General features: G+C 43.2%; 3 protein-coding genes across 3 annotated transcripts in view; 2 read left to right on the top strand and 1 right to left on the bottom strand.

Annotated features, from left to right (window-relative positions):
* The window catches only part of LOC8033476 (DENN domain-containing protein 1A), a 40,546-nt gene extending 35,396 nt beyond the window's left edge, over positions 1 to 5,150 (top strand). The window contains exons 21-22 of the mRNA XM_029987299.4: positions 1,289 to 1,499; positions 1,810 to 5,150. Of these exons, the coding sequence (XP_029843159.3) occupies positions 1,289 to 1,499; positions 1,810 to 2,388 (790 nt within the window). The 3' untranslated portion in view covers positions 2,389 to 5,150. The remainder of the gene's footprint in view (positions 1 to 1,288; positions 1,500 to 1,809) is intronic.
* Positions 5,151 to 5,499: 349 nt separating this feature from the next.
* Positions 5,500 to 6,017, bottom strand: LOC120847734 (gem-associated protein 7). Its single transcript, XM_040219600.2, has one exon. The coding sequence runs from the start codon at positions 5,867 to 5,869 to the stop codon at positions 5,540 to 5,542; it is 330 nt and encodes a 109-aa protein (XP_040075534.1). The 5' UTR covers positions 5,870 to 6,017; the 3' UTR covers positions 5,500 to 5,539.
* A 31-nt stretch (positions 6,018 to 6,048) lies between these two features.
* LOC8033475 (protein O-mannosyltransferase 1) overlaps positions 6,049 to 26,414 on the top strand; it is a 45,886-nt gene continuing 25,520 nt past the window's right edge. The window contains exons 1-13 of the mRNA XM_042292477.1: positions 6,049 to 6,361; positions 6,752 to 6,915; positions 7,575 to 7,678; positions 12,985 to 13,035; positions 13,530 to 13,788; positions 14,312 to 14,377; positions 15,251 to 15,344; positions 18,513 to 18,668; positions 20,551 to 20,712; positions 22,362 to 22,420; positions 22,536 to 22,628; positions 22,775 to 22,871; positions 22,988 to 23,080. Of these exons, the coding sequence (XP_042148411.1) occupies positions 6,224 to 6,361; positions 6,752 to 6,915; positions 7,575 to 7,678; positions 12,985 to 13,035; positions 13,530 to 13,788; positions 14,312 to 14,377; positions 15,251 to 15,344; positions 18,513 to 18,668; positions 20,551 to 20,712; positions 22,362 to 22,420; positions 22,536 to 22,628; positions 22,775 to 22,871; positions 22,988 to 23,080 (1,536 nt within the window). The 5' untranslated portion in view covers positions 6,049 to 6,223. The remainder of the gene's footprint in view (positions 6,362 to 6,751; positions 6,916 to 7,574; positions 7,679 to 12,984; positions 13,036 to 13,529; positions 13,789 to 14,311; positions 14,378 to 15,250; positions 15,345 to 18,512; positions 18,669 to 20,550; positions 20,713 to 22,361; positions 22,421 to 22,535; positions 22,629 to 22,774; positions 22,872 to 22,987; positions 23,081 to 26,414) is intronic.

The following is a 26,414-nucleotide window of genomic DNA, read 5'->3' as shown; positions in this document are numbered from 1 at the left end:
ACATTCAAAAGAATGCCAAACTCTTCCAGTATAGAGTTTGAAGTTGTGCTAGTTGGTTCACATTGGTAATAAGAGAAAACGGTGAAAAAAAAAAAAAAGACTGGGACAAGTGTATGAAAGACTCAAACACTTCCCACTTCATTGCTTCTATATAATGAAGGAGATGAGAAAGAAAACAAAGTTGGAGTCAGTGATGTGTTTGTGTTACTTGTCCTTGTGTATTTTATTTTTGCATTCTTTTCTCCCGTCTGTTAGTGTACAGAGAACTCTGATGGGGCCTGTCGGTGAAGAGGGCAGAGGCTTTATTCTGGATGCCAAATTTTTGCACCAGATCTAGTGTCCCTGACTGAGAAAGGACGGCAGGGAGTGTCTTTGGAGCGCCAGGCCTCCAGCAATTTCTTTCCTGAATGTGAATCTCTTCCCTATTGTTCTCAAGTTCTCAATGGCTAGATGCCCGTGATGTAGCAATTTGTATGCATTGTCTCGTCTATTTTAATTAAGCAACAATGACAGCTCATGGAAATTTCAATAATAACTGCTGCGTAGTTAAGTACATAAGAAAAGAAATAATGAGCGATTGCCCTGGTGCAGCCCTACAGTTAGCCTAGGCACATGCTTTCTTTGCAATTCCAAGATTTCTCTCAGTTGCTGGAGACACACTTGAATGCAGGAGCTACGGCAACTGCTTCAGCCGACTACTATGTATTTCCTCGCTTTGCATCAGCGCTGGCTGGCCTGTCGCCCTTTACTAGGAAGCGGCACAGTTCTGGTTAATATCTGGGGGCTATAGCTAGATCCAGGACATCGCATAGTAGAACTTGGAGCACCAAATCATTAATAGAAGCTTTAAATACACTACCATAGGTCTTCTTTCAGAGGCTCTCGGTTGGTTCCCTCCACCATGGGTACTTCTAATCAGAACTGTACTATAAACAAGTGAGCCCTACTGGCAGCTCAAAGTGAAATCAGTTTGTTCCTGTTTTTTTACAAGTGTTTTTAAAGGGAGCTGCTGTAAATGAAGCTCTACCGTAATGCTGGGCCTAGCTCCTAATTTTGTCTTCAGTGGAAAAATGGAGCTACCGAGGTTTTGAGACTTGGTGAATCTCCTCTAACCTTATGAACGCACAATGTCAGTGTGCAGCATAAGCGTGAAACTATGTATAGGTGATATAATGTATCTTAGCTTTAAACGTTAGACTCATCCTCTCAACTTTTACATTTGTCTCGTTCTTTGGGGTCTAGACTATGCTGCTTGTGACACTGATGCGACACTGTCTTTCTTTTTCAGTTCCATAAAGTCGCCGTCAAAAAGTGCCATTGAAGTAGGATTGGATGTCGTGTCCGAGCTGAATGAAGACACGGTGTCCTCTAGCTCCTTTCAACCCATTGACATGGACCTCATGGGTGACCTGCAAGAGATCTTCAGTCGCTGTTCTACCACTGAAGCACAGGGTCAATCAAATCACACAACCGGCTCTCCGGCACTGGTAGAACGACAGGTGATTCTATGTATATGATCTTTCTGCCAGGCTCCACAACCGACGGTCTTGACTACAATCCTCTCCCAAAAAGCCATAAAGATAGCTTGCAATTATAGTTTTCAAAGCTTAAGCCATAGTAAGATTAGTGCATGCGACAGCCGATATCAATACTCATGACATCCGAGACGGCACGGCACGCTTTTGCTCTGCAAGCTGTCGAGCTGCGGTGCGCTAACGCCAATGTAACAGATTGCATTTCCTTTTAGTTGGCTACCGACGTGGGGCGAAGGAACCTACGTGACGAGGGTTTCCCATGGTTTCAATGCAGGCCTTCAGTGACCCTTCTCTCCACAAGGTCCCACTGGCACCTCCCCCACGGAGCTCACGGAGGACCGCGGCCCGGTCTCCGTCTTCGGAGGCCCCGCTCATCCGCCTCGACTCACAAGAGGGAGAAACCAAGCAAGAACCCCAGCAGCAGCAGCAACTGCAACAGCAGCAGTTTTCGGAACAAAGAACTCGAACGGTGCAACAACTTGCGCAACAGTTCTCCCAACAAGTTCCGCCACAGTTTCCGAGACATCCTCCACCACAGCTTCCACAACATCCCCCGCCACAGATTCCATCACAGCTCCCACCGCAGCTTCCACAACAGCAGGCACAACCTCCGAACCGACTGCCGCTGGCTCCGAACCCATTTGTGCACACGTACTGCACGCCGCCTTACTCTGGCCTCCAGCAGAGGTTTCAAGCAGTGCCGTACATGGGAAACCCGCATCCCGGCCTCTCGACCAATCCGTTTGTGCGCCAACCCTGGACTTCACCCATGGCTCCGCCCCCTAGGCCGCACGCCCCGCCCCCCGCGGTTCCGAGGCAGCAGGACCCGTTTGCGGACCTCATCGACCTTTGACCGCTCCGGCTGCTATTTATCGTGCGTCGGTGCAGGTGTCGAGTCTGGCCTCTGCACATAGCTGTGCTTGAGTGCTGAAAAGGTCATATTCTGTAATGTGATGCTAGGTGGAGATGTCGAGTCTGGCCTCTGTACATAGCTTTGCTTGGGTGCTGAAAAGGTTGTCATATTCTGTAATGTGATGCCAGGTGGAGAGGACATCAGTCGTGTAAATAATTTCAGATTTTCTAGGTCTAATTTAGCAATTGTAGAGTGCAGGCACTGGCATGACCTTGGAAGATTCTCGAGAAAGTCTTCTGTGTTTTGCTCCATCTTTTCTGTAGTCCGGCAAAAAATTTGTTGGTGGCATCAGATACAATATGCCAATACTCCTTTGGATTCCTTCCAGGACATGGCATGGCACTTGTTCTACCAACTGAACTGCTGTACCTTGAAAAACCACAAGACAAGAGTGATAGATTCAGTCTAGAGTGCCAATCAAAAGGACGCAAAATAAAGGAATCTTTCCAAGGAATGCCGAGGACATGCCCGGACATGACATTGGACATCTCCAGTACATCATGTTGTGTAGCTGGGACTCCAGCGTTGATTAGCATCCAGTTCACTCTATTGAAGTCTAGGGATGGCTTTGCATTTGAGCCACTAAGCTCAAGTCTTTGTAACAGAGCGTACTAATTATTTTATCTAATGATGCTGCGCTAGAACCCTGTTTTAGCTTTGCAGCTACCTACTATATACTCTACTTTTTTTGTGCTTTTATCCAAAGTCGGTTACTGCAACTCAGTTCTTATGGAGTCTTTCTCGTTTCATTGTTTCGTATTTATGGTACATCTGGGGCAATGTGAATGAAGTCTGTTTGTTAGAGGAACGGTTTTAAGTCCAGACACCTCTGTGTGCTGCAACTCGGTCCTCAGTTGTCTAGCCTTCATCCGGTTTACGTTATTCAGCAGTCTGAGATATTGTGTTAGCCCTTGGTTACTCGAGAGAAATGAGAAAGGGCCTAGAAAGGTATATATTTTTGTAAACTGCAAGATGACACTGTTACTTTTGCTGTCACTTCGATAGGTTGTTTTTGTACTTTTGTACACTTGGTGCAGATTAGGACAGCGTGCTCATGGAAGACATTCCAGAAGCTTGCCTGCAACTGTTGCAGTAAGATGAAGGCATCCAAGCGTGACTAGCACTGTGCACCAATTCTGCTTTGCTAACAACCTTGCTTTGATCTTCCTTCTATGGCACTTCTGGTTATTGGTCTAACAATTTTTATATAGTGCAGTCCCAGTGTTAAAACCCTTTTTGTTTGTTTTAAATATACCCTTTTTTTGTTGGTTTTAAACACGTAGTGCGGACAAATGTTTCTTTAAAAAAAAACAAGGATGACAACAGAGGTGGGCCTGTCAGTACCACGCGTGTAGAGGAATTATACTGGCAACTTCATTCGTTCAGTGCTCGCACTTGTTGCGACAGTTGGGCCAATTGGGAAACTGGCATTTTGTATCAAACGGTCGAAGTACGAAGGCTATGAAGATAGAAGCCCAAGCTATGCATCGGTCTGTAGACAAACAGAAATATTGCCTAGTAGCACTTTGTTTGTTGCAATGTCTACAATATAAAAGGCACTTTGATGCGACAATTTATTTGGCCCAGATTTAAGACTAAATAAATGCGGAGTGCAAATTCGTCCGCTCCTTTTGCCAGGGTTGTGGTGACGTCAAAACGCCAAGCTCTGATTGAAGGATAGTGGGTAGACCTCAAAGCAAGCTGCCTTGAGGTCTGCCCACTATCCTTCAGTCGGGGCCAATCAGAGCTCAACGTTCTAATGTCACCATAACCCCTCCAAAGGCAGCAGACAAACATGCGCTCTGCATAAGACTAGGGCCACTGATTGTTCCCAGAGCATTCAAGCTTTTTACATTAAAAGCAAAAAAAAGTACTAAAGGGTTGCAAAAAAAGAAAATGAAAGAGTACTCATGCAGACAAAAGTCTGAATCAAGCACTTGGTAGTGCTGCAACAGTTGTGGTGCTCCCAAACAAAAAGCTTGCATTTGCACTCTAGAAGTTATGAATCAACACCATTGGATTTATGGCATAATTATGTGCCATTGAAAGATAACCCACTATGCAGGAACATCTTAATCCATCAAGTGTCACTTGCGAGGACACCAAACATTAATCTAGCTTGTGCAATACGGTGGCTTGCCCCAATTGAGTAGTACCATGAAGCAAGTCTACAAGCTTCATAACCCATTCCTTGCCAAAGACCTCGACTGCAAGTTCTGGCTTTGGGTGTGACCCAATAGGCTTATGGGGGTTTCCATTTCAATTTTCACTTTTCTGGGACGTCGCATATATAAAAGAAGGTCATGTGTGTCTATCCATGTGTTGCGTATATTGGTGCAAATTTGACGTACCCTTGTGAAGTTTGGTCTTGGAGACAGTTGCCTTTTGACTGCGATTTGGACGCCTCCCTTTTTAACTTTTCAGTCACAGGGCTGTGCCAAGAAATTAGAATGTGCCAATAGACGTTGCGGAGGATTTGCACCCCAGTGCTCTTGGGTAGTGTGTCACTGCAGCAGACTCTACCACGACTGCAGTTCTCAATCAAAGTGAATTTAAGGTATATGCTTTGCCAGCTCATCCATTTAACAGTGCATCTACAAAAGCGTCCCAGTCTGTCGTACATGTAGTACTGTGATTGCGTGTGTGATACAGTGAACCTTTGGTGCAATGGAAATAAAGTTTGCATCACTTCACCTTACAAAGCCTGTAGAGCTATGCTGATCTTTGTGTACAGGAAGGCAGCAAATGCCTCGCATTGCAATTTGAGGTATTATGTAACAAATCGCCAATCGCAACTCTTGTTTTTATAACTTCCTCTGCTCAGCTCGGTGCCTCATTTGTTCAACAAGCGTGAGGCGCTACTTGACAAGGGCCTGAATGCTACGACTATATAGGCTATACGGCGAGCAAGTGTTTCAAAATGAGTCTTGGGCGCATCGAAATGCAAGGAGGGGCACGCTGGGCACGCCAATCGCAGGGAGACTTAGCGCGATAAGGAGACAGCCGAGTGCGCGCCGTCATTATTTGAGGTCGGGGGAAAACTAAAGCACGTGGACGCAATTGGCGAGTAAACGAACATCGTCGATATGCTTTACTTGTTTGACGAAGCGACGGCGAAATCTTCGACGGTAAAATTGATCACATCGTCCGCTCGCAGGATAGCGGCGGGCTGGCACCCGAGCGCAGTGGACAGGTTCGAGACGCAGAAGTTCTGCACGTCAATGTCACAGCCGCGGAACGTGGCGGTCACGGTCGTGTTTTCGTGCATGTGAAAAGTGGCCGCACGGCCTACCAGAGCTGTCATGCACCGCAGGAAGTGTTCGCGCAGGTAGGCTCTGGCTTCTTGCTTCTGCTGCACAAACGCCGTCTGCTCGTCGTCTCCCAACGAGCGTTCACGACTTTGTTCCTCTTCCGAGGGCATGACGAAACCGGTATCTTTAAAACGTGACCGAGAAGAGCTGCCGCGAGCGGCAGCAGATTGCTAACGGCTAACGTTTAAACAAGAAACGAGCGGGCCAAGACCTCTACCAAAGAGACAAAAAGCTTGCAAGACGGCAGCCATATACAAGACGGAAGTTGAAAAAGCACGTGATATGTGACGTAATTTGACGCGTTTCCTAGAGCTAAAATGGCTGCCACGTGGTTTGACGGCTCGTGTCGTCCTCGCGATTAGGTTATCAAACAACCAAAGTTATGTGACGTTTAGTAAATACTATTTTTGGCGTGTATATTTTTAGTAGGCTCAAGGTGAGGAGCGTGCTAACAGCAACGAAGTATGAGTGAGATAAAACAGCGAAAGAGGGCAGCGAGCAAAGAGATCCTGGACAGATCGGCGGTGTCGGAGAAGCACGATGACCTCGGAGATTCCAACGGAATAGCGTACCATGACGCGAAGCCGACAGGAGCATCGAAGGTAAATAGCAACAATCAATCGCATTTTGATGCTTGAGACTTTATTGTACCGGAGTTCAATACTTGAGAGGAGCTCTCGGGTCGTCCGACCCTTCGCATAACGGTATTTTCTGACACGCCTACAACTGCTCAGAAAGAAAGTTTGCATCTACGGACTTTCTTGACAGATTTGTGGCCAACCTTGTCTCGCGGCCTCTACAATTCATTGTCATCAGCTGCTTCTTTTAAAGCGTATTGTAAACCGTTGTACCATATTCGGGAAACTAGTTTCTCTTCGCGATCATCGAGGAAGCAATCATCGTCAGATATATTCATTTCCAGTTTCCCCTCGCATGCTGTTTCTTTTTCCCTCGGCGGTAAGCCAGGTCTTTTCTTGTTTGGTCGCGTGCAGGCTAATACTACCGAGAGGAATGCCCTCGAGGTCGGAAACTCGTGGCTCAATGGAGACTTCCAACCGTTCTCCGTCAATATTGAAGTTGACGGGATGGCGGTGGCACTGTTCTTACTCGGACTGTTCACGAGAATGTGGAGACTGGAAGAACCGAGGAGCATTGTGTGAGTGGGAGATGAAAAACCTTGTGCTGTAAACTCGCTTTCTTCTTTTTTCGTTGCAGTTCGACGCGATTGACCTTTATTACTTTGTTTAGCTCCATTCATGTGTTGTCGCGAATATCCTTAGTTCCTTGACCTTACCACGTAAGAACATCATCTCACGAAAAGTCAGCAGGGTTCAAATGTAGTCGAATATCATGTCCTTGTCCTTTTCATATCCATGGAACGACTTTAACTATTTTTGATGTCCACTGTAGGCTTGCTCGATTTGCATACCTCCTGCAAATGTGCAGTGCCTCATTATATTTAGGAGTGGAGTGAAGAGTGATTTGCTAGAAGTTCACCCTTCTCCACTTTTCGAATCACCCCCTCCACTTTCCGCTACCATCGTGGATTAGTGGAAGTACATTGAACAAGCATAGTGTTTCAAGTTTACATGCTTGAGACATCAGATCTGTCATCTCTGTTCATGACAGATGGACATTTGGTTGTTCATTATACCCCTTGAATGCTGGACAGATCGAATATTCTGCTGAGAGTTGTCATGTCTCCAAATGAGTGAGCAAGTAACTTTGTAACTGCACATGTTGTTTTTTTTGTTTTTGTTTTTTAAATATTTGTGCATTGAAGGGTTTGAGCAAATATTTATGTGATCTTTTCAGATTTGATGAGCTGCATTATGGAAAGTTTGCCAGCTTGTACATGAAGAACACATTTTTCTTTGATTCTCATCCACCACTGGGAAAGCAGTTGGTTGCACTAGCAGGTAGCACACATGTTTTTATCTTTTTACGCTACAAAATGCTTTGAAATAAGAAAAAGAGTTTTAGCATGCAACCTTATTCTCTGGGTTACAGTGTGCTCCAGGTGTCTGGTTCACAGGGGCAAATTTCGGCTGAAGAGCTCTTCCTTACTCAGTCTCTGATGCAGAGTCGGCCAGGGCAAATTTTGGCCGAAGAATAAAAAGTTCTTTAGATAGCTGGTACCCGGTGTATTGTCCGCAGGAACAAATTTCTGCTGGATAAAAAAAAAGTTCTTCCTTAGATATTCTGCACCCGGTGCATAGTCCACACATAAAAAAAAAAAATTACTGTACATGGACACCTTGAAAAATTCATGTTTTGTTAGCGCACACAAAAGCTCGCCATAAAAAAGAAATCATCATTATAATAAGCTGTCATTCACAAAATCTGTCAAATCTTTCATAAGGAACAATCTATAAGAAATAAATCCTTGTAACAAAACCTGTAGATAGTCTGCACCACGTAAAATTTAAACTTTTAAATATGTGTAATCTGTAGACTATAGTCTTGAAAACACAGTATGTTTGTGGGCGTGCTGGAAACTTGAAATGGCTATTTATTATAGAAGCCCTCTGGTTATTCTTACTACGAACAACCTTGTTTTTTTAAAGAACCTAACTTTTCTAAGTTAAGGCGGAAAAAAGGCAAAAAAAAAATATAGGCACTCTTTTTGGCATCAGTATGAACGTGTGATCATACATATTCATAGGATGCACATTTGATGTTATCTGTACTCCTTTCACTCTCCCCTCTGACAGAGTTCAAGCTATGAACCGTCTGCACCAATATTGTGCGCCTAAACTGCAATGCGACTTCAGTAACCTCATACTTTGACTTGACCGAAGCTTGAGCACAAAGCTTTGCTAAGGGAGTTACATGATTCTTTAGACGCACGGTGTTGGTGCAGATGGCTCCTAAGGTTTGACGACCAGTCGGAACGATATGTGAACACAGTATAGGTTATATCGCTTATACCTGGTTTAATGGGGTAACTTATAGGTCTGAGTCCCCACTTACCTAGACAGCTTTATTGAACACTTCTCTAACAAGACAACGTCTAAAGTAACACAGTAAAGGCCCGTTCTCACACTTGCAACCGAGTACGACCAAGAGAGACGAGACCTGTTGAAACCTCTTAAAATTTCTTGGGAAGAGAGAACACACTGGCACGCTGGCGCCATCTATGCGGTGACCCTGGAACTGCATTTCACTAGGGTGAAGGTTTTGTGGGATTTCCAAGGTCAAATGTGCATAATACCTATGAGAAAGGCTCGTTTATAATGTTGAAAAAAGTTTTTTGAGCCAAGAAAGAAAGGATAATGCTCGAGAAAAATAAAAAATATGCCAGATCGCCAAGTTTAAACTGCTATCCAATATATGGTGCCAGTGTGTCCTCTAGTCATAAGAGATATTAAGAAGTTCCAAGGCAGTCTGTTCTAAGAGGTCGCAAGTGTCTGATCGGGCCTTATGGGAGGCTGACTTGCTGGCATAGAAAGTGTGCCATATTGAGATTGAGCATTGGGCACACAGGATAGCATCAAGATTCGGCCTACATGATAGCAAAGCAACCACGGAAAGGCTATCTGCCTTTTATTCTTGCACAAAATGATGATTTATTGACCAAATTGAGTTCTTGTATCGATTTTTGTGGTGTCTCGTGTCTTCCATCTCACCAGTGTTGAGTAAAGTACATCTAAAAGGTACTTAGAGTAAAGTACAAAGTAGATGAGATGTGATGTACTTTAAGTAAAGTATTAAGTACACTGGGTGCGACATACTTAGCGTAAAGTACTATTAATACAATGTACTTTCAAAGTACAAGTGTTTTAACACAATCTTTTGTGATGCCCTTTCATTCCCCTATACAGTAATTTTTTTAACTAATATGCATTGCCCATGGGTAATGAGGGGTGTATGGCCTATTTTCAAAAACAGCGGCAAATATTTGATAAAGTCAAGTGGCCACAGAGTAGTTATTTTCAGGAATAGAACCAAATTCAGAAGTCCCACTTCTGAATTTGGCGCCCATTGCGCTGGATTGTTGCACTCAAGGGGGCTAAATGTACAAGGAGAGAGCATGAAGTCAGCCCCATAGCTTCCGCAAGCCATCCTCTCATAGAGGAGTGTCCTCTCCTTAATGCAAAAACCAGTGAGTGTGAAAGCGAGCTGGTGATGATTAATCATAATGTGACACCTGAGATTGGGGTGCGAAAAAATTAATGAACTTTCAAATATAAGGAAAAGACAAAAGAGAATGTCTCCAAACCTTCTGACATTCTCCTCTGTTGTCTTTTACTTCGACTTGAAAATTTAATTTTTCAACACTGCAGTTTCAGGTGCTACATTATGATTAATTTTGCTCTCCTAATATCTTATACCTCCTCGCTTGCGCTGACCGACCGAGAAGTAGCGAGAGTGCAAAAAGCTACGGGAAAGCCGCTACCAGAACAAATGTTTCTGGTAAGGGTAGAATATCCTTCCCAGCTTTTCTTAGGAGTTGACAAAGCATCATTTCGAGTTACAAATTTAACAAAACCAAATTTGGGGAATGTACTTTGAAATCGGAAATTGTACTTCTCTCGGAAAGTACCAGAAAAAAATACTTTAAGTAAAGTACAAGTACATACTCAGAGAATGTACTTCAATTGGTAAAGTACAAGTTTCCCGAACCTACTTGAAGTAGTACTTTAAGTACAATGTACTTAAAGTACTTCCCAACACTGCATCTCGCAAAATATTCCATATAGGGATGTCGCGAACCACCCTAGGTTCGATTTCGAAAAATTTCGATATTTTCGTACCGACCGAGGTTCGATTTAGAAAAATTCGCAACTTTTGTCCACAGCGGAGTTTCGAACTCGAAAATTTCGAAGCTTTCACGGTTTCTAAAATTTCGAATTCGAATATTTTGAATATTTTTTTACTTCAGGTTCGATAAATTCAAATATTTCGAAATTCTTTGTAAAAAAATTTCGAAAACTTCGAATGCTTCGAATTTTTATAGACATGAAGTTCGAACAATTCGAAGATTTCGAATTTCTTTTTGCATAAAGTTCGAAAAGTTTGAAGGTTTCGATCCTCTTTTAACGCTAAAATAAAAAAACTTCGAAGATTTTGAATTTTTTTCTAATACAAGTTTTCAAAGTTCGAAGTCCGATTTTCAAGTTTTTCCACAGTTTCAGTTTCAAATAATGTTTTCACTGCTCACTGGTTTTCACAAAATCAAGTTTAGAAAAGTTAGGGTGTGATATCTAGATTCTGCGAAGTTGGTCAGGCAATTAAATGAGACGACGAGTGTCCCGGACGTGCTAGAATATTTGCCAGTGCAGAATTGTGACCGCCAGCCCCGGGGGGGGGGGGGGGTTGTCTTTAACCTGCATCACGCAGTAGTGATGGCACGAACACACTGTTTTACGAGACTCTTCCAGTTCGAAACGGCCAGGGGCGAGCAGGAGGTTGAGGCTCAGAAAAACCTTGAAGCGACCTGGCAAACTAGCTCGCCACCCCTTGCACGCTGGTAGTAATCCGATCCGGTGAAGTTTATAATTGTCCTGGAGGTTTATTTGCTGGGACGGAGGAATCGCCTCGCAAAAAGCACAAAAGCCGACACAACTCGAGGTCGAGGAGCGTTCTACCATACAAGTGGCGTCGGAAGAGGAAAAACGGGGGGAAAGAGGGTAGCGGGGGGGGGGGGCTTCAGCCTTCTTCTTCCCCTTGCAGGTATTTCGGACTGTTAAAGAAAACAATACGGGGATAGAGGGCGTGGGCGAGCTTATTTAAATCTGAAATTATTTATGCATATGTATAGCTAATGTCGCTCTTCACTGCATAAAAGATCGCGTAGATGGTCATTGTTAGAAACTCGTTGTCAGAAGGCACTGCTCGTCACATGCTCAATGGTTCGGAAATTCAAAGCTGTCTTTTCGACCTAAACACCTGTGCCGATAGTAACAAAAGAAAAAAAATAAATAAATGCGGGAATAAAAAGCAGGAGAAAAAAAAAACTATCAAGAATTCGTCGGAAGTGTTCTATTCTTGCATATTCAGAGGTTCAGAACTTCGAAACAAGTTTCTTTTACCAAAATGTGTACAGGCTAAAAGAAACACGTCCCAAGAACGTGAAGCGAAAAAAAAAAGTTTTCTTTTAATGACGTGCTGAACTTGAACACTACTAGAAATCTTCTCCCATGAGTTAATTTATTCCTTAACGTGAAAAAACAATAAATATATTATTTTGTATTCTGCAGATGGCAATGATATGTACTGTGTGTGGTGTTAATTTAAATGCGATACCTCAAACAACTTAGACGAAAATAAATATCAAGTTTAGGTCAAAATTGCATGCAGATACATGTTTGGACATTTCTTCGAAACTCACGTTGAATAACAATAATCACATCTTAAGGCGGCACTTACCTAGGCTATTCATAGATCATTCTTAAAAAAATTATAACATATCTACCATAAATAGCTCCGGCTGCAGCGTGCTTCAAATCTGGCAGAAACGATAATCGTCAAAAACCCGTCGTCCTTCCTCGCCCCTTCGGGGATTTATTTCTTTAAACCTAAGCATGCCAGAACGTTGAAATAAACGACATTGTCTTTCATAAGGAACGCAGCACCGCGTGTAAAAGTTCTAGAAAAAAAAATTACGAATGTACCCCACTACTTGAAATCAAATGAAACCGTCCGCCGGTCTTTCGAAGTTCGACGAACGTCGAACTTTTACTCTAAAAGTTTGAAGTTCGTCGAACTTCTGACTTTTCAGAATTCGAAATTTCGAAACTTTTCGAATTCTCTTCATAAATAAGTTCGAAAGTTCGAAATTCATCGAATTTTTTGGTCAGTCAAGTTCGAAAGTTCGACAAGCATCGAACCTTGCACCGCAATAATTTCGAAAGTTCGAAAAAGATCGAATTTTTTAGCGTAATAAGTTCGACGGTTCGAAAAGCGTCGAACTTCTTAGCTTAACAAGTTCGGAAATTCGACCTCCGTCGAATTTTACGATATAGACAATTCGAAAAATCGAAATCTTTCGAACCTTTCGAACCGCTTGATGCGATCATCGAAACTTCGATTCGAAAAAAGTTTGCGGCATCCCTAATTCCATACCTATTCCTTGGAATAGCTTTGGAATATGTTCTACACACTCACATGCTGTGTATTGTCTTTGAATCTTACTTCTTTTTTTTTTTTGAGCACGTAATTCAACTTATAATTTGTTGCTATACCTGTTGTACTGTCTTCAGAATGCTCACTTTCTTTCCAGGATATCTTGCTGGATTTGATGGCAATGCCCAATTTGACAGAATTGGTGGAAGTAAGCAATGCCCTGCCATTCTTCTCTTAGCATAAGATAGCCTTTTTCTACAATTTAAGAATGCTATATTTGTTTGAGTATAGGCCAATTACCATTTTAAACTGGGAGTATATTTTTGGTTTCAGAAAAATAAGGTTGTTTATTACAAAAAGATTGAAATTTGCCTTATTCAGAAGTTTTAAAATATTGACCTGTCATCATAAGAGACCAGACTTTCCTGCTCAACTTGATATTTTTTGTCTCAAACATACGACTAAGCCCACCCATGCTCTTGGGAAATACGTGGCAATGAGAGAACAGGAGGTTCATCCACACTTTCTTTAGGCTAGTGAGGTTCCCCTGAATTAGCTCAAGCCAATGAGGTTGTCGTTTTCTCTTTACATTACAGGAATTCCCTTTGATAGTTTAAGCTAATGACAATGAGATCGACAATCCCTCAGTGCACTCGTTGGCTGTTGCAACCTTCCTTACCATTCCTTCCAAACTACACCCAGGTTACAGTGCGTCGGTTCCGCTCTGGGCTCTGCGGTTTGTGCCGGCCTTCTTTGGCTCGCTTTTGGTTCCGACGACGTACCATCTGGCCACGTCTCTAGGCTTGGCTCGAAGCTCAGCGGCATTGGCAGCCATCCTCATGCTGCTCGAGAACTCTCTACTCACACAGTCTCGGTTCATACTCATGGAGAGCATTCTCATATGCTTTGCCGCCCTGGGACTGCTTTGCCTGCTCAAGTTCAGACAGTCTGACCAGCGTCGGTGAGTGCACACCTTTTTAACTTTTTACATTAGGGTTATCCACACAGATAATGTGGTGCTGCCTAATTTTAAAGCTGTATTTATTACATGCTGCAAACTTCCACACTTCTTTACTGGCACTTTTTGAACACATGTTGTGTTCAATCAGTGTCATTCATTATCCAAGTACCTTTGGCAAGAAAAAATAATTATCAGATACATATAATTCCAGAGAGAAGGGAACATTGTGACTGTAAACATGTATAAATAACCTCTTCTAGCAGATGTCAGGTTACTCCCATTTTTGCATGTGCAGCAAGAGGCATTGTGTCGCATGAAGGCAATTTTGCAAAAGTGCGAAGTTGCTGTCGCCGTATCTTGAAGAGAGGCGCATGACTCATGATAAAGCCCGTCACTGATTCAGAGCTCACAAATAAATAGTGTTTGATTTGTAATGACTAGCCTGTTCTTTTACAAAATCAAGACTGCCTGCAACCTCCGACTTCTCAGCGGCTTTACCGATTTGTACTTTTCTCCACTGCAGGCCCTTTTCCTTTGGCTGGTGGTTCTGGCTGGTCCTGTCTGTGGCCTTCCTCACCTGTGCTCTCTGGTACGTAGTCTATGTCTCTTATCAGTTGCATAGTGTTACAAGCCGGTGTTGACCTTGACCTCATTGTCAACCTTCACGTTACACAGGTTCTGAGTGGTGGGAAATTGGGTTTAGCAGCAAGTTTGACTTTTTGATTTACTGTTTTTTTTTAATGTAAAGTGGAGGCCACCTATTACAGCATAGCGTATAGGTACAATTAAACTCCTATGGGTCACTATATTTATCCCTTCTAACAATCTAGGTGCTAATAATTAAGACAAAGTCCCCAACGTGGAGAAGATTTACAAAATAATAAATAGACTTACTCCTGAAATGGAGTGCAACTCATGCTTTTGAGGCAGCTGATGTGCTGTTGCAAAAATTCACCTGGCTCAAGCTTAGATCCCGGGACCTCTCAAAGGGAGCACTCTGCCAACTATGCTAACCAGGTGTTAGCGATTGGTAGAGCAGACCGATGTTGACAGCGGCCACTGGTCTTACTCACAACAAGCCAAACTTCACTGCCAAATGGAACATTAGATTAGTTTTATTCTGGTTAAACTTTGTCAGGATTTGCCCTGGAATGGGCAAGGTATCTATTAACATCTATTTGGTTGAATTATTTTTATGCAGAACTCAGATGACAAGTAGCCCACTTTCAAGAAGTGGACTTCTTGAATGTGGTCTTCCCTTTCATCACAACTAAGCCATTCTGGGTTCAGATGTGACTAGCAGCATAACCTATACTGGGCCTATTAATGGCAGATATAAATTACACACTTGAAAATTTCATTACATGTGTCAAGCTTTGATGTCATGGGTTTCAGATTGTGGTAATTTCATAACTGTCACAAGTTGTCTAGATTCTTAAGTCTTTTGTTGTTGTTTTTTCAGTGTAAAATATATTGGCATGTTTTCGATCCTGTTGGCTGTCTACATTATGGCACGTGACTTTTGGAACATGCTTGGAAACAGTGCAATTTCTGATGTAAGTAAACACTCAATATAAGGTAAAGCATTGAAATTTATAATGCATATATTTTGTGTCTATTTTATTTGGAAAAGCCTTCTAAACAACATGTCAGTTCTTCATGCTGTGAATATGCAGAGAGAGATGACGTACAATGAAGTGATCACCAGTTTTTTCTGTTTTTTTCCTAAAAATTTAAAGGCTGTTATTGAAATTAATTTGCATGCATGGTGGACAATGCTTACTTAGGGCAACAACCTAAGCAGTGAAATTTTGTATTTTAAAATTCCTGTCCGAGATAAGTGTAAAGAAGTGCAGATTCACACTTACTGTGTCATGCAATTCACAAGTCATGTGGTTCTCTCTATGAGCTGTTTTAAGCATTTACTGCTGGTTGTCAGTTGTTGTGACATAAGCATTCTACAGTCGCCGACCAAATTTTGGGACTTCGCTGGCACCGAAAAAACATCCGAATAATAGAGCAGTCCGAAAAATCAGCAGATTAGAAGACTTGTCTTTGTTACGTCTAAATGAGCTTAAAAAAGCCGTCAATAGTGCCTTGCCTCAGGTTACGCCTCTGGTCGTGTTCAGCCACTTTCTATTTGCTTGAGAATCGCTGCCTTCTTTTCTAGCGCTATGGTCGAGTACTTTCTGCACTCCTTAGTGACAGTTCACACCAGCGAAAGAACAGATGACATCCGAGCCAGCATAGTTTGAAAACATGATTCACCGATACGAGATAAGAGGCGCTAGTCTATGAGTGCAGAATGGTGAATGAACAAAGCAAAAAGGTAACAATGATGTTGATAACAACGCACAGCTAGAGAAAAAAAAAAAGCCATAGCATAGTGTCACCTAGCGATAGGACTTTGCAGGACTCACATAGCACTGCCAAACCAAGCCAATTCACATGTAGCCAACATAGAGCCTAAATGGTGGCCTCTTGGCGGTGTTTCCTACTGACCGCTCGCAGCAGTCTTGTCCGAAAAATCAAACTTTCGGACTTCATGCTGTCCGAAACATTGGTAGTGCATATACACTATATCTATCGGGTAGGAAACGTTCCTCCTTTAGGTCCAAAATATTTAACAAGTCTGAATTATCGTCTTCCGAAAAATCGGTAGGCGACAATATATTGACTATTTCCTGCAATTTGAATATCTTTGAACTGACTTCAAAAACTTCACAGCTAAGCTAGGTGAAAAGATCAGGTTAGGCAACATTATGTGAGCCTAGACCATGATCATGAATAATTAATTTCAGCATCTAAATCAATGCCAACACTATATAGATTATGTGTTCACTCGTTTAGCACACGCAAAATGTCACATCAGCTGGCATCACTCTATTTTAATTACAGCAACGCCGATATACAGTGTAACCTCATTGGTACGTTCCCGGTTCGGCCGAGCTCCCACTGAAATACAGATATTTGTTTCCTGCTGAGTAGATTTGCTTTCCCGGTTTTTACATCCAAAAAGCTGAAAACGTGGCACCGACGGCGCCAGCCCATTCACACGACGAACTGAATCGCAGACGGATTAATAGCATGACGATAAGTCTGCCGATTGTCCGCCTCTCAAGCGCATCACACTGGGAGTGAGGGTCAGTGGGGATCGACCAAACCACTTAGCAACTGTACAGTGGCACTGTCGTCCAAGTGCTAATGCGACGTTTGTCGCCACAGTCATGGCGCTATCGCATTAAGACGAAAAATAATTATGGCGTGCTGCTGTTAGGTGCTGATCGAGACAGAACACTGCAAGAGGCTTAGCACGAAGCACCACTACCTTTACTGACTTGGGGCATAACGCAAGTATGGTCCTGCTCGAGGAGGCTTGGAGGAGAAGCGACGGAGATCTGGGCCTGTGAAGGGTGTTTGCCAATGTCCTCTTCCCCGTGCACTCGCGCGTGACACTTCGATACACCACAGGGGCAAAAAAGTCCAGCCTAACCTTGTTGGGTCTTGGTCTTGCCAAATGAGAGGCTGGGTGGATGTGCAGGAAAGAGTGCAACTTGGTAAACGAGTTTTGCTAGAGGCTTCTCGACACTGACCTGGAGGAGTACCGGAACTAGCAGTGCATTGGCTGAGAACGGTTCCTGCAGCTTGCTTCAGACTTGGAACCAAGAATCTCGTGACAAAAAGAACTGGTCATCAGATAGAACGGACAAAAAGAAACAATGCGTCATCTTTGTTTTGCTCGTCAAAAAAAGAAAGTTGTTGCCAGACAAGACGCTTTTCAAGAGTACCCACCCAAAAATCTGCGAACAAAAAGCTCTAACCGAAAAAGCCAAATAAGTGCCTTTTCACTTGCAGATTTTTTTACTTCAAACACGTTTAGTCTGGCAAGAAAACATTCTTTTATTTTTTTTATTGAGCAACACAAAGATGGTGCATGATTGTGCTTTGCTCTATTTTTGTTTGTTTGCTGGTCCGTGTTGTCGTGTGGTTCTTGGTTCACTGCCAGAACTTTGCCCAGTTGATGCGCTACCGGTTCCAGTACTCCGGGTCTATGTAAAGAAGCTTCTGTCAAAACTCGTTTAGCACATTGCAATCTTTCCTGCCAGTCCACTACAGCCTTTCATCGAGCAAGACCTTTTTTACGACTTTGGTATATGTACTGAAGTGTTGCGCACGATTGCATGGGGACAAGCCGACGAGGACATTGGCAAATGCCTCTGAGCAAGTCCAGGACTGTGTCGCTCTCCCGCATTACAGTTGCCCAAACCGTCAGGTGGAAATTAATTAGCTTTTTCTGAACATATTCGAGTTTACACCAATAAGCCTTTTCTAAATGTTACAAACTTTTACAGTATGTTTATTTCAGTTTACTACACCTAAAAATGTTTATAAGCTTTTTCTGAGCCAGTTTCTCTTTACACTTACGAATGTTAGCGTAAAATAAATTATTTTGTCACAGTTGCTATCTGTGTTATCTTTAGTGAATGGTGTTCTTATTCCTTACATTTTCCCAGATAATACATTTTATTTCCCTGGTCCCCTGAATAACTTACCAACAAGGTTCTACTCTACTTGAAAATAATAATATAAGTCATGCAATAGAACTCCACTTATTTTCTTTTTTTTTTGTTATCTCCCTTTCTTATTATAATGTGGGGTATGTTCACAGTCTCTTTTTACGTTGGAGATGTTTTCTGCTTCCCAACGACCTGTTTTGGCTCCAGGCCAAGCTCTGGCTCCACTTCATGTGCCGATCTGCGGTCACAGTGGTTGTGCCGACGTGCATCTACCTGGGGGTGTTTTATGTGCACCTCAACACCCTCACCAAGGCTGGCCCACATGACAACATCATGACCAGTGCTTTTCAGGCCAGCCTGGAGGTTTGTTCTGACCTAAAATATACTTCTCAATACTACATATTTGCAAAAATATGTGCATCACTGAAAATGAGACTTTAGTCTCGAGACTGAAATATGTTCACTGGTGTTCTGTTGAATAGGTAGTTGCTAAAAGTAGGGGGACCATTATCCTTAATGGAAAACGGGCAGAAAGAAAAACTTTGTTATGATTCAATTTGAGGCAAAAATTCACATTTTGCAGAGTTCTTTAAGAGCACAAGTGCCTTTTTGCCCCCTTTTTGAAACAATGAGGGACATATGTTGCCTGTTGAGTCAAGTCAAACAGTGCAGTGATATACAAAAGAAGCTCCTGTACAGACATCCGTGACAACAAAATTTATTGGCAGATGCGTCTGCAGAGGGAGCTCAAAATTGTACTCTGTGGAAGGTAACATTTTCAACGTGTTAATTTTGCTGAAAGTAGTATCTTTTAACAAGTAAACATTTTTCAGTTTTTTTCCATTCACTTAGTACTTATTTTGCAGCTATGCACGTTCACACAACAATGGAACGCGAGGCTTTATTAGACAAAATGATGTTACTACAACAGAAGTGAGCCCCTAAAATGGTACTGTCCCAACCCAAATGGAGTTTCTAGTCACCCTTCCATCCATAGTCTCCATCCATAAACTTTATTGTTCTGGCCTTTTTTTTAATTATTCTTCTGTCTTGGGTTTACTATGGATGTCAATCATCAGCTTGCCTACATTTGTTTCCTTTCTGTACCGTACCAATGTGTAAAAAAAAAAAATTATTTTATGGTGAGCTATCTTGTTTTTGCAACAAGTCATACTAATATCATTCTTTTGCTGTAGACTGCACTCGTCGACAAAGTTATTCCTGATAGATTTCTCATTTTGTATGCTAGATATTTTAATGAATATCTTGAACAACAGATTGGATTTGTACTAAATTGTAAGTGTTACATGCTGGAAATATTGCAGTGCACAAATTGTCTCCTTCACTTTCTGTTCAAGCTGTTCCATAAAGGCTTTGACAGAACCATCAGTAAGGAGGTAAACAAATATTGCAAAAACCCGAAAGTTATCTTGTTGCCTTTCATCAAACCCATAGACAGTGTGTTTCATCCAAACGCGTTTGAAGGTGGGGCTGATGTAGTCTTGTTCTCACTCCTGTGAAGTAGTGGATTGTTTTTTTTCTTTTCATTGACTACTATTTTGACTCTTCATTCTCACACATTGTTATCTCCTTTGCTTATTCCTTCTTTTTCTCGTACGCGCTACTCTGCTCGGCACCACGCACTTGCTGATTTATTCCCGGGGATTTCTTTGCTCCCCTACACCTTCCTCACACCCTTGGCACTATACTTTTCTACCACATGTTTCCTCTTCGTGAAGTGCAGATGCAAAAGGAGCTCCAATTTGCCCAGACAGTTAATTGGAAAGCTGGTTTTGAAGATTTTCTAAAGGATTCAACACTTCCAATGCTAACACAGTCAAGCTGCCTACTGGTGGAAAAAGATTTGTAATACTATGTGCAGATCCTGCCACTTCCTCTTCAATGTGCACAATAGACCCTTTTCAAAATGTTGCATACGTTATGTGCGGTTGCCATTAGTTGTTCACGCACTGTGAGCACGCAGGGGACACGAGCACTTCACCAGCAATCGGAGTGTACTCAAATCAAAACGCATTCCACACGATTGCTGCATCGGCACTTAAACTCTGAGCGAATCACGGGCTTTTACGCTGGAAGTGATGAGACTAACTAATGGCGGCTGTGCATAATTTATGCATCGTTTCACAATATCGGAAAGAGTCTTTTTTTTTTTTTCATGGTGCACAGATGAACGTGCTCAGATTTCTCGAAGTGTCCCTCACCGATACGATTCCACCGTTTCCAGGGTGGTCTGGCCTCCATCACCAAGGGACAACCCCTAGCAGTGGTGCACGGTTCTCAGGTGACCCTACGCCACACTCACGGACGGGCCTGCTGGCTCCACTCTCATCCCCACGTCTACCCCATCAAGTACCCCGACGGAAGGGGCAGTTCCCATCAGCAGCAGGTACAGAACCTCCCAGATAGCAAAGCCTAAAGAAGGCCAGCACAGTGCACATGTCGGATGCGAGTGCTGTGTTGTGTTGGCATTTGGTGAAGACTCTTTTTCAATAAACCTGTTGCAATACGTACAGTGCCATGACGGCACTGTACGTATTGCCAGGGCGTCCTTATGTCGTTGGCAGCGTGCCATACATGTGGTGCCTGTGGTACCCCGGTCGACTGTTGTCTGCATTGTACCGTTGTGCAGAACTTGACAGAAGTGGTAAGAGGGGTAGAAACAGGCCGTGGTTGTGATTATTGCACTCTGTGGGCATCCATTATGAACCTTAACCAAAACGATACCTGTGGCAGCGTAAACGCATCACGACAGGTGAAGCTATTCACTTAATTGAATATCTAATGCTTCGTAACTTACCTTCATGCCTTGCAGTGTCACCGAATCCACTTATTTTGCACTGCAATTGTGGCAGGGTTCAACTACCGAGAATACCGCGCATCTGCCCATCCACAATAAGCGCCCATTCCTAAATTTGTAAGATCTGAGAAAATGTGCACAGTACATTGGTATGTAAAATTGATGCCCGGACAAGTGCCCATCCCCCACCTTTTCAGAATTATCCCTAAATTTTGAGTGGGTGCTTGCCCGGTATTTGACGGTAGGCTCGACAAAGCTTTGGTGTGGCAGACGACGGATCTGATACAAAGAAGAGGGATGAGAAAGGGGCAGCCTCGCAAGCTAGCCAACATGATGCCCTCTCCCCCATTTTCTGTGCGTGCGTTCAGCCAAAGCCCGGCTCGGCTGTTCGAGCGTTGTTGCCTTAGTAACCTGCGTCTGCTCGCATATGTCACGGGGTAGCGGGAGGAAAGACGATGGGAGGAGCATACCGAGGACTCCCATAATTCGTTGCGTGGTGCGCGCGGGCTTTTGGGATTTTTGCAAAGGGTCCATTGGTGCTAACTCGAGTCCCGCCTGTTGCTGATGCAGCAGTCATGTTCAGGCTGCCCTGCAATGACCTTTTTTAGGCAATGCCAATCATTCAGCACTATGTTTTTTTTTATCTTGGAGGTGTTACCTCACTGCCTCGAGATGGGTGAGGAGAAAGGAGGAGGTAAAAGGGAAGTGGCGCCTATGGCTCCTCTGCCATAGGTGCCTATTTGCAGTAGCTCAATCTTGTCGTGTGGGAAACATGTTCGACGCAGCTGAAATGGCCCGTGATAACAAACTGCAAAAAATTTAGAAATATTTCTAAAACCATTTGGCTCAAATTTTAAATAAAATGCAGACATATTTGAGTGGATAGCAAGGGTTTACAAAATTCAAACCTTCTAGTTTGGTGGAGTTATATTTGTCCTGATCCAGAGGTTTAGTTGGAGACACTGATTGTGTGGTTTCCAGAGTAAACACCGAAAATAATGTGCCACTATTGATGGTTCTTTTTCAGCTGCAACTGACCGCACTGACTTTGAGTTTTTGCAATTTTTTTAGAACCTAATATGAGACGAACAGAATTAAATTAATACCTTTTACTCCAACATAGAGCCATTCAGATGCATGAAGAGCCCTCCTAAATATGTTTTGTGGGCAAAGGCATGTTTACAACTTGCATATTGATGTTTGTGGTACTAGAAATTTGTATTTTTCCCTTTACTTAGGTGACTTGCTACAGCTTCAAAGATGTGAATAACTGGTGGATTGTTAAACGCCCAGACATGTGAGTGACATCTGTCCGGCATAGTTTAAGCAGGCTTTGGCCATAAATAGAATTTTAACTAGCCATCTCTTTTTCCTTTCTTTGAATACTTTATACTGCCATTTTGTTCTTTCAGAAAGGACATTGTTGTTTCTGAGCCACCAGATCAAATCAAGCACGGCGATATTGTTCAACTAATTCACGGCATGACAAGCCGTGCGCTGAACAGGTACGAGCACTTTCCGAAGGTTCTGTTCGCTATCTGTTTCAATCTATTTTTTGAGCGAGGCTCAAGGATAAGTGGCGGTAGTATATCGGCAATTTCACAGACGAAAGTGGCCAGTGAGCTTCTACTTTGTGCTAACCCTTTTGCAGTCATGACGTTGCATCACCAATGTCACCCCAGCATCAGGAAGTCTCATGCTACATCAACTATAACATATCCTACCCTTCCCAGAATTTATGGCGTGTGGTGAGGAGCATTTTTTTATTTTGGACTCTTCTGTCACGGTAATCTGGACACTGAAAGGTTTCCTTGCTAGAATTAGCTGCTGATAAGCATGTCTCCCATTCCATTTTTTTTTTCAGGACATTCTCAATAAAGACACGGAAGGGGACACATGGCACACCATTCACTCTCATGTTCGTCTTGTTCACGTTAATACAAGCCAAGCACTGAAGGTGAGGATATTTACTTCAAAATTTACTTTAAAATAATATTTACTATGTGTTTAATGTTTCAATTAAATTCTAGTGTTCTGCAATTCAAATTTTATAATAGTAGTTTTGAATAAAAGGATATTCAATATTTGCTTTGAGGTGAACTGCGATATACCCTGTTTCACGATAACTTGGCGAACTGTGGAGGCTACGGTCCCCACGACCAATAAGAGCATCGGAGCGAGGCACGTGACTTCATGTCACAGGAGGGTTTGTGTTTCTGCACCAAATGCGAGGCCCGGAGGAACTGGTGGTCGTCTGTTGCGAAACCAGCCAACTTCGGATGAACGTCCACCACCGCAACATTGCAGTCTCTAGACTCCTCTAGAGTTTGGGGAAAAGTTTGAGACAGCCATACACTTAATTTACCCACAAATCTGTGGTGGGTGCTAATGCCAGGACGACGTTTTGAGCGGAAGCAGTCGGTTACAGGGTTGATCTGAATTAAGTAAAGTTGAAAAGCATCATGTCTTTGTCTTTCTTTCGTGGCGTGTAGCGTAGTGTCGATAGAGATGCAATTGTGCGAGTTCAATTGCCGAAAAAGAAGCTTGGAACTACTTTTTGTCGTGAACGGCGCTGTTACTGTGGCGGTAATGAGGCCTCCGTATCCTCGACCTTGGGGTGTTGTTACATGCCTTCCTCCGACGTCCTCATTGGGTCGTGGGGGCTGCAGCCTCCACAATTCTCCAAGTTATTGTGAAATGGAGTATAGTATATTCATACTTTTCGAAGCATTGATTGCAGCGGGTTAGCCTCGTTGAGTGCGCTTCTCACCGAGCAGCCATGCACTGCAAGAAAGGAATTCGCAACTCTAACGCCGTATAGGTGGCGGGGCGGTAGTTCCAAGATGGCGGAAGAGACGGGGATAGATTCTCCGGGACATCCCGTGCGCCTGCTCGCTGGCGATGTTCAGCGCGCTAAAAATTATTCATTTGTCTACAAATGCGAAGCGGTTAGGGACGGATCATATGAAAGGTGACGGAAATGCTGATGCACGTTAGGAAAATGAGCATGCTGTTATTTAAAAGTTGCAGAAACCTCAAAGTGCGAAGCTTTGTGGTGGGCGAGCGTGTTTTAGGCAGTGGCCATGTTACTGTTTGTGGCAGAATATTTTTGAGGGTAATGATATGTTTGCGCTTTGCCTGACCATTAGAGCTCTAAAAAGAGAGCCGCGAACAGTGATCGTCAAGCTTCGGAAGAGCAGCGTTCACAGTATTGGTGTCTTCGCCGTCACAGCCTCACAACTCGCTGCTCACCGTCTCGGTTTTAGTGTATTGCAACACGTAATCAAACTGCTGTATGGTTATTGATAGAAAGTTTCTTTGTTTTTGTTTTTTATCACAGGCTACCCTGCGGTATAGCATTACAACCGCAAGCTCGCGCCGCGCCTTTGAAGCACAATTTTCAGTGCGCACCAGAAACGTTGCCGTGCTCGTCACCCTAAAGAAAAGGGAAAAAAAAGTTGTAGTTTTTACACTTCTTGTCACATATACGACACTCCAAAACTTCAGTTCGCCGTGCAGTCCACTGACGTCAAACTGACGGCCCCAATTTTTACGAGAGGCTTGATGACGGCGCCATATAAGATATTAAACAGCTAAAGTACGCATCAAAATGTACACAAAAAACTATCGAGGTTTTGCAGTAAAGCCAAGAAAACCCCGATTACTTTTTTTTTACAGCCATTTACACTTACTTCAGCTATTTTAATAAGTTGTACAACTCGGCTACCAAGCCGCTCGTGAAATTCGGTAGCGCCGGTTGAACATCAGTGCGCTGTACGTCCAACTGAAGTTTAGGGGTGTCGTACGCTATGCAAAAACTGCCTATTAACATAATTGGCGTGTTTAGGGGTTTTATTTATTGCTCTATTATGAATAAATATTTTAATATACCGTACATTTTTTGTACCGTGTTATTTGCAACATTGCGGTCCCTCTGACCGAAACTCGCGTTCTAAGCTCTCGTCACGAACGGCTGGCTAACACAGATGCGCTTAAAATGCTTCGAGCATTTCTTTATTTGCTTTGTAATTACCTGAAAGCAAATACGGGTATTCTGTATTTTTAAAGTTCTTGGAATAAACGGTCATGTTCTTTGTAACGGCCTTAAAACGCGAACCCATACCCGATTTGTATTGCTCAACATACCGTTGTGCGACGAGTTTTTTTTTTTTTTTCCTACTTATGGCAAAGAATAGACTTTCCGTAAACCGTACAATAGAGCTCTACATTATTAGCGGAAGCTTTTGCCGCTGTCACGTTGAGCACAGATTGAGCTGGCGGTCATGCACAAGACCAGAAATCCGCAGCGTATGCGATACACGAAAAGTCCCTACTGAAATTAGACATCCCGATCCTCGTGCAAGGCTGTTGCAAAGCGGAGCACAAGAATTCCTTTTTAACGCGCTCACTTTTTTCGTTAAAACGGCTCCACGCATCAAGGCTGACAGTCCCTGCCATCGTTTCCGCGACGCCGCCGCCACCGCTGCCGTCCCCGCTCCTCTGGTTCTCCGTTCATCCGCTGGAGGGCGAGCGGCGCACTGGAGTTGCGAATACCTGCGGAGCTCACGGGCTCCACGGGTGTTGCTTCCCCGCAGTGCACGGCTGCTCCGTGAGAAGCGCACTCAACGGGGCTAACCCGCACCAGTTACGCTACGGTAGTTATGTTAGGCAGCAACGTCTTGACAGGCCGTGTTCATAATTCATGCTTTATTTTTGGTCAAATTTGAAATAAAAGAAAATATTTGCATACGGCAACGAGATTTATAAGTCCCCTCCATTAGGGTAGCTGCGAAAAATGTGTCATTTACGTGCCACAGTTCATATACAGTGTAGACCGCATATAACGTATGTCGCGGGAGTCGCGAAAATCCGCACTATAAGCGGTACCGCGCTATAACCAAAACATCAATTTTTTAGGCCAAAATACATGCCATGAGAAAACTTACCTTTGTAAAACAATTTATATTATGTTAGATGAAAAATAAAGCTTAAAGGAAAGTCTTTATTTCACCAGACTAGTACACTTCTCTCTCAAGTGTGTCACACATTTTGAAAGAAATGAGCGGCTTTTGCCTGGCGCGGCCTTTTAACGGCGTCGCGGGTTGCGGACGTACATTGCGAGAGTTCAGGATTGCTAACCCTAATCACTTTTCTCCGGTGATGAAAACGCGTGAAAATTCGCATCCTTCATACGGTACGCGCCAGTAATACCTTCAACTTGAGCACACGCATCAAATGCGCCAAATAAGAAATCCGGGCGATGTTCGAGGACAGAAATACTTAGAAAGCAG

The sequence above is a fragment of the Ixodes scapularis genome, unplaced genomic scaffold (assembly GCF_016920785.2).
Source record: "Ixodes scapularis isolate PalLabHiFi unplaced genomic scaffold, ASM1692078v2 PGA_scaffold3__209_contigs__length_174095766, whole genome shotgun sequence".
Classification (NCBI taxonomy): domain Eukaryota; kingdom Metazoa; phylum Arthropoda; class Arachnida; order Ixodida; family Ixodidae; genus Ixodes; species Ixodes scapularis.
Note: the sequence above shows the minus strand (reverse complement) of the source record. Positions and strands in the feature narration are given on the sequence as shown.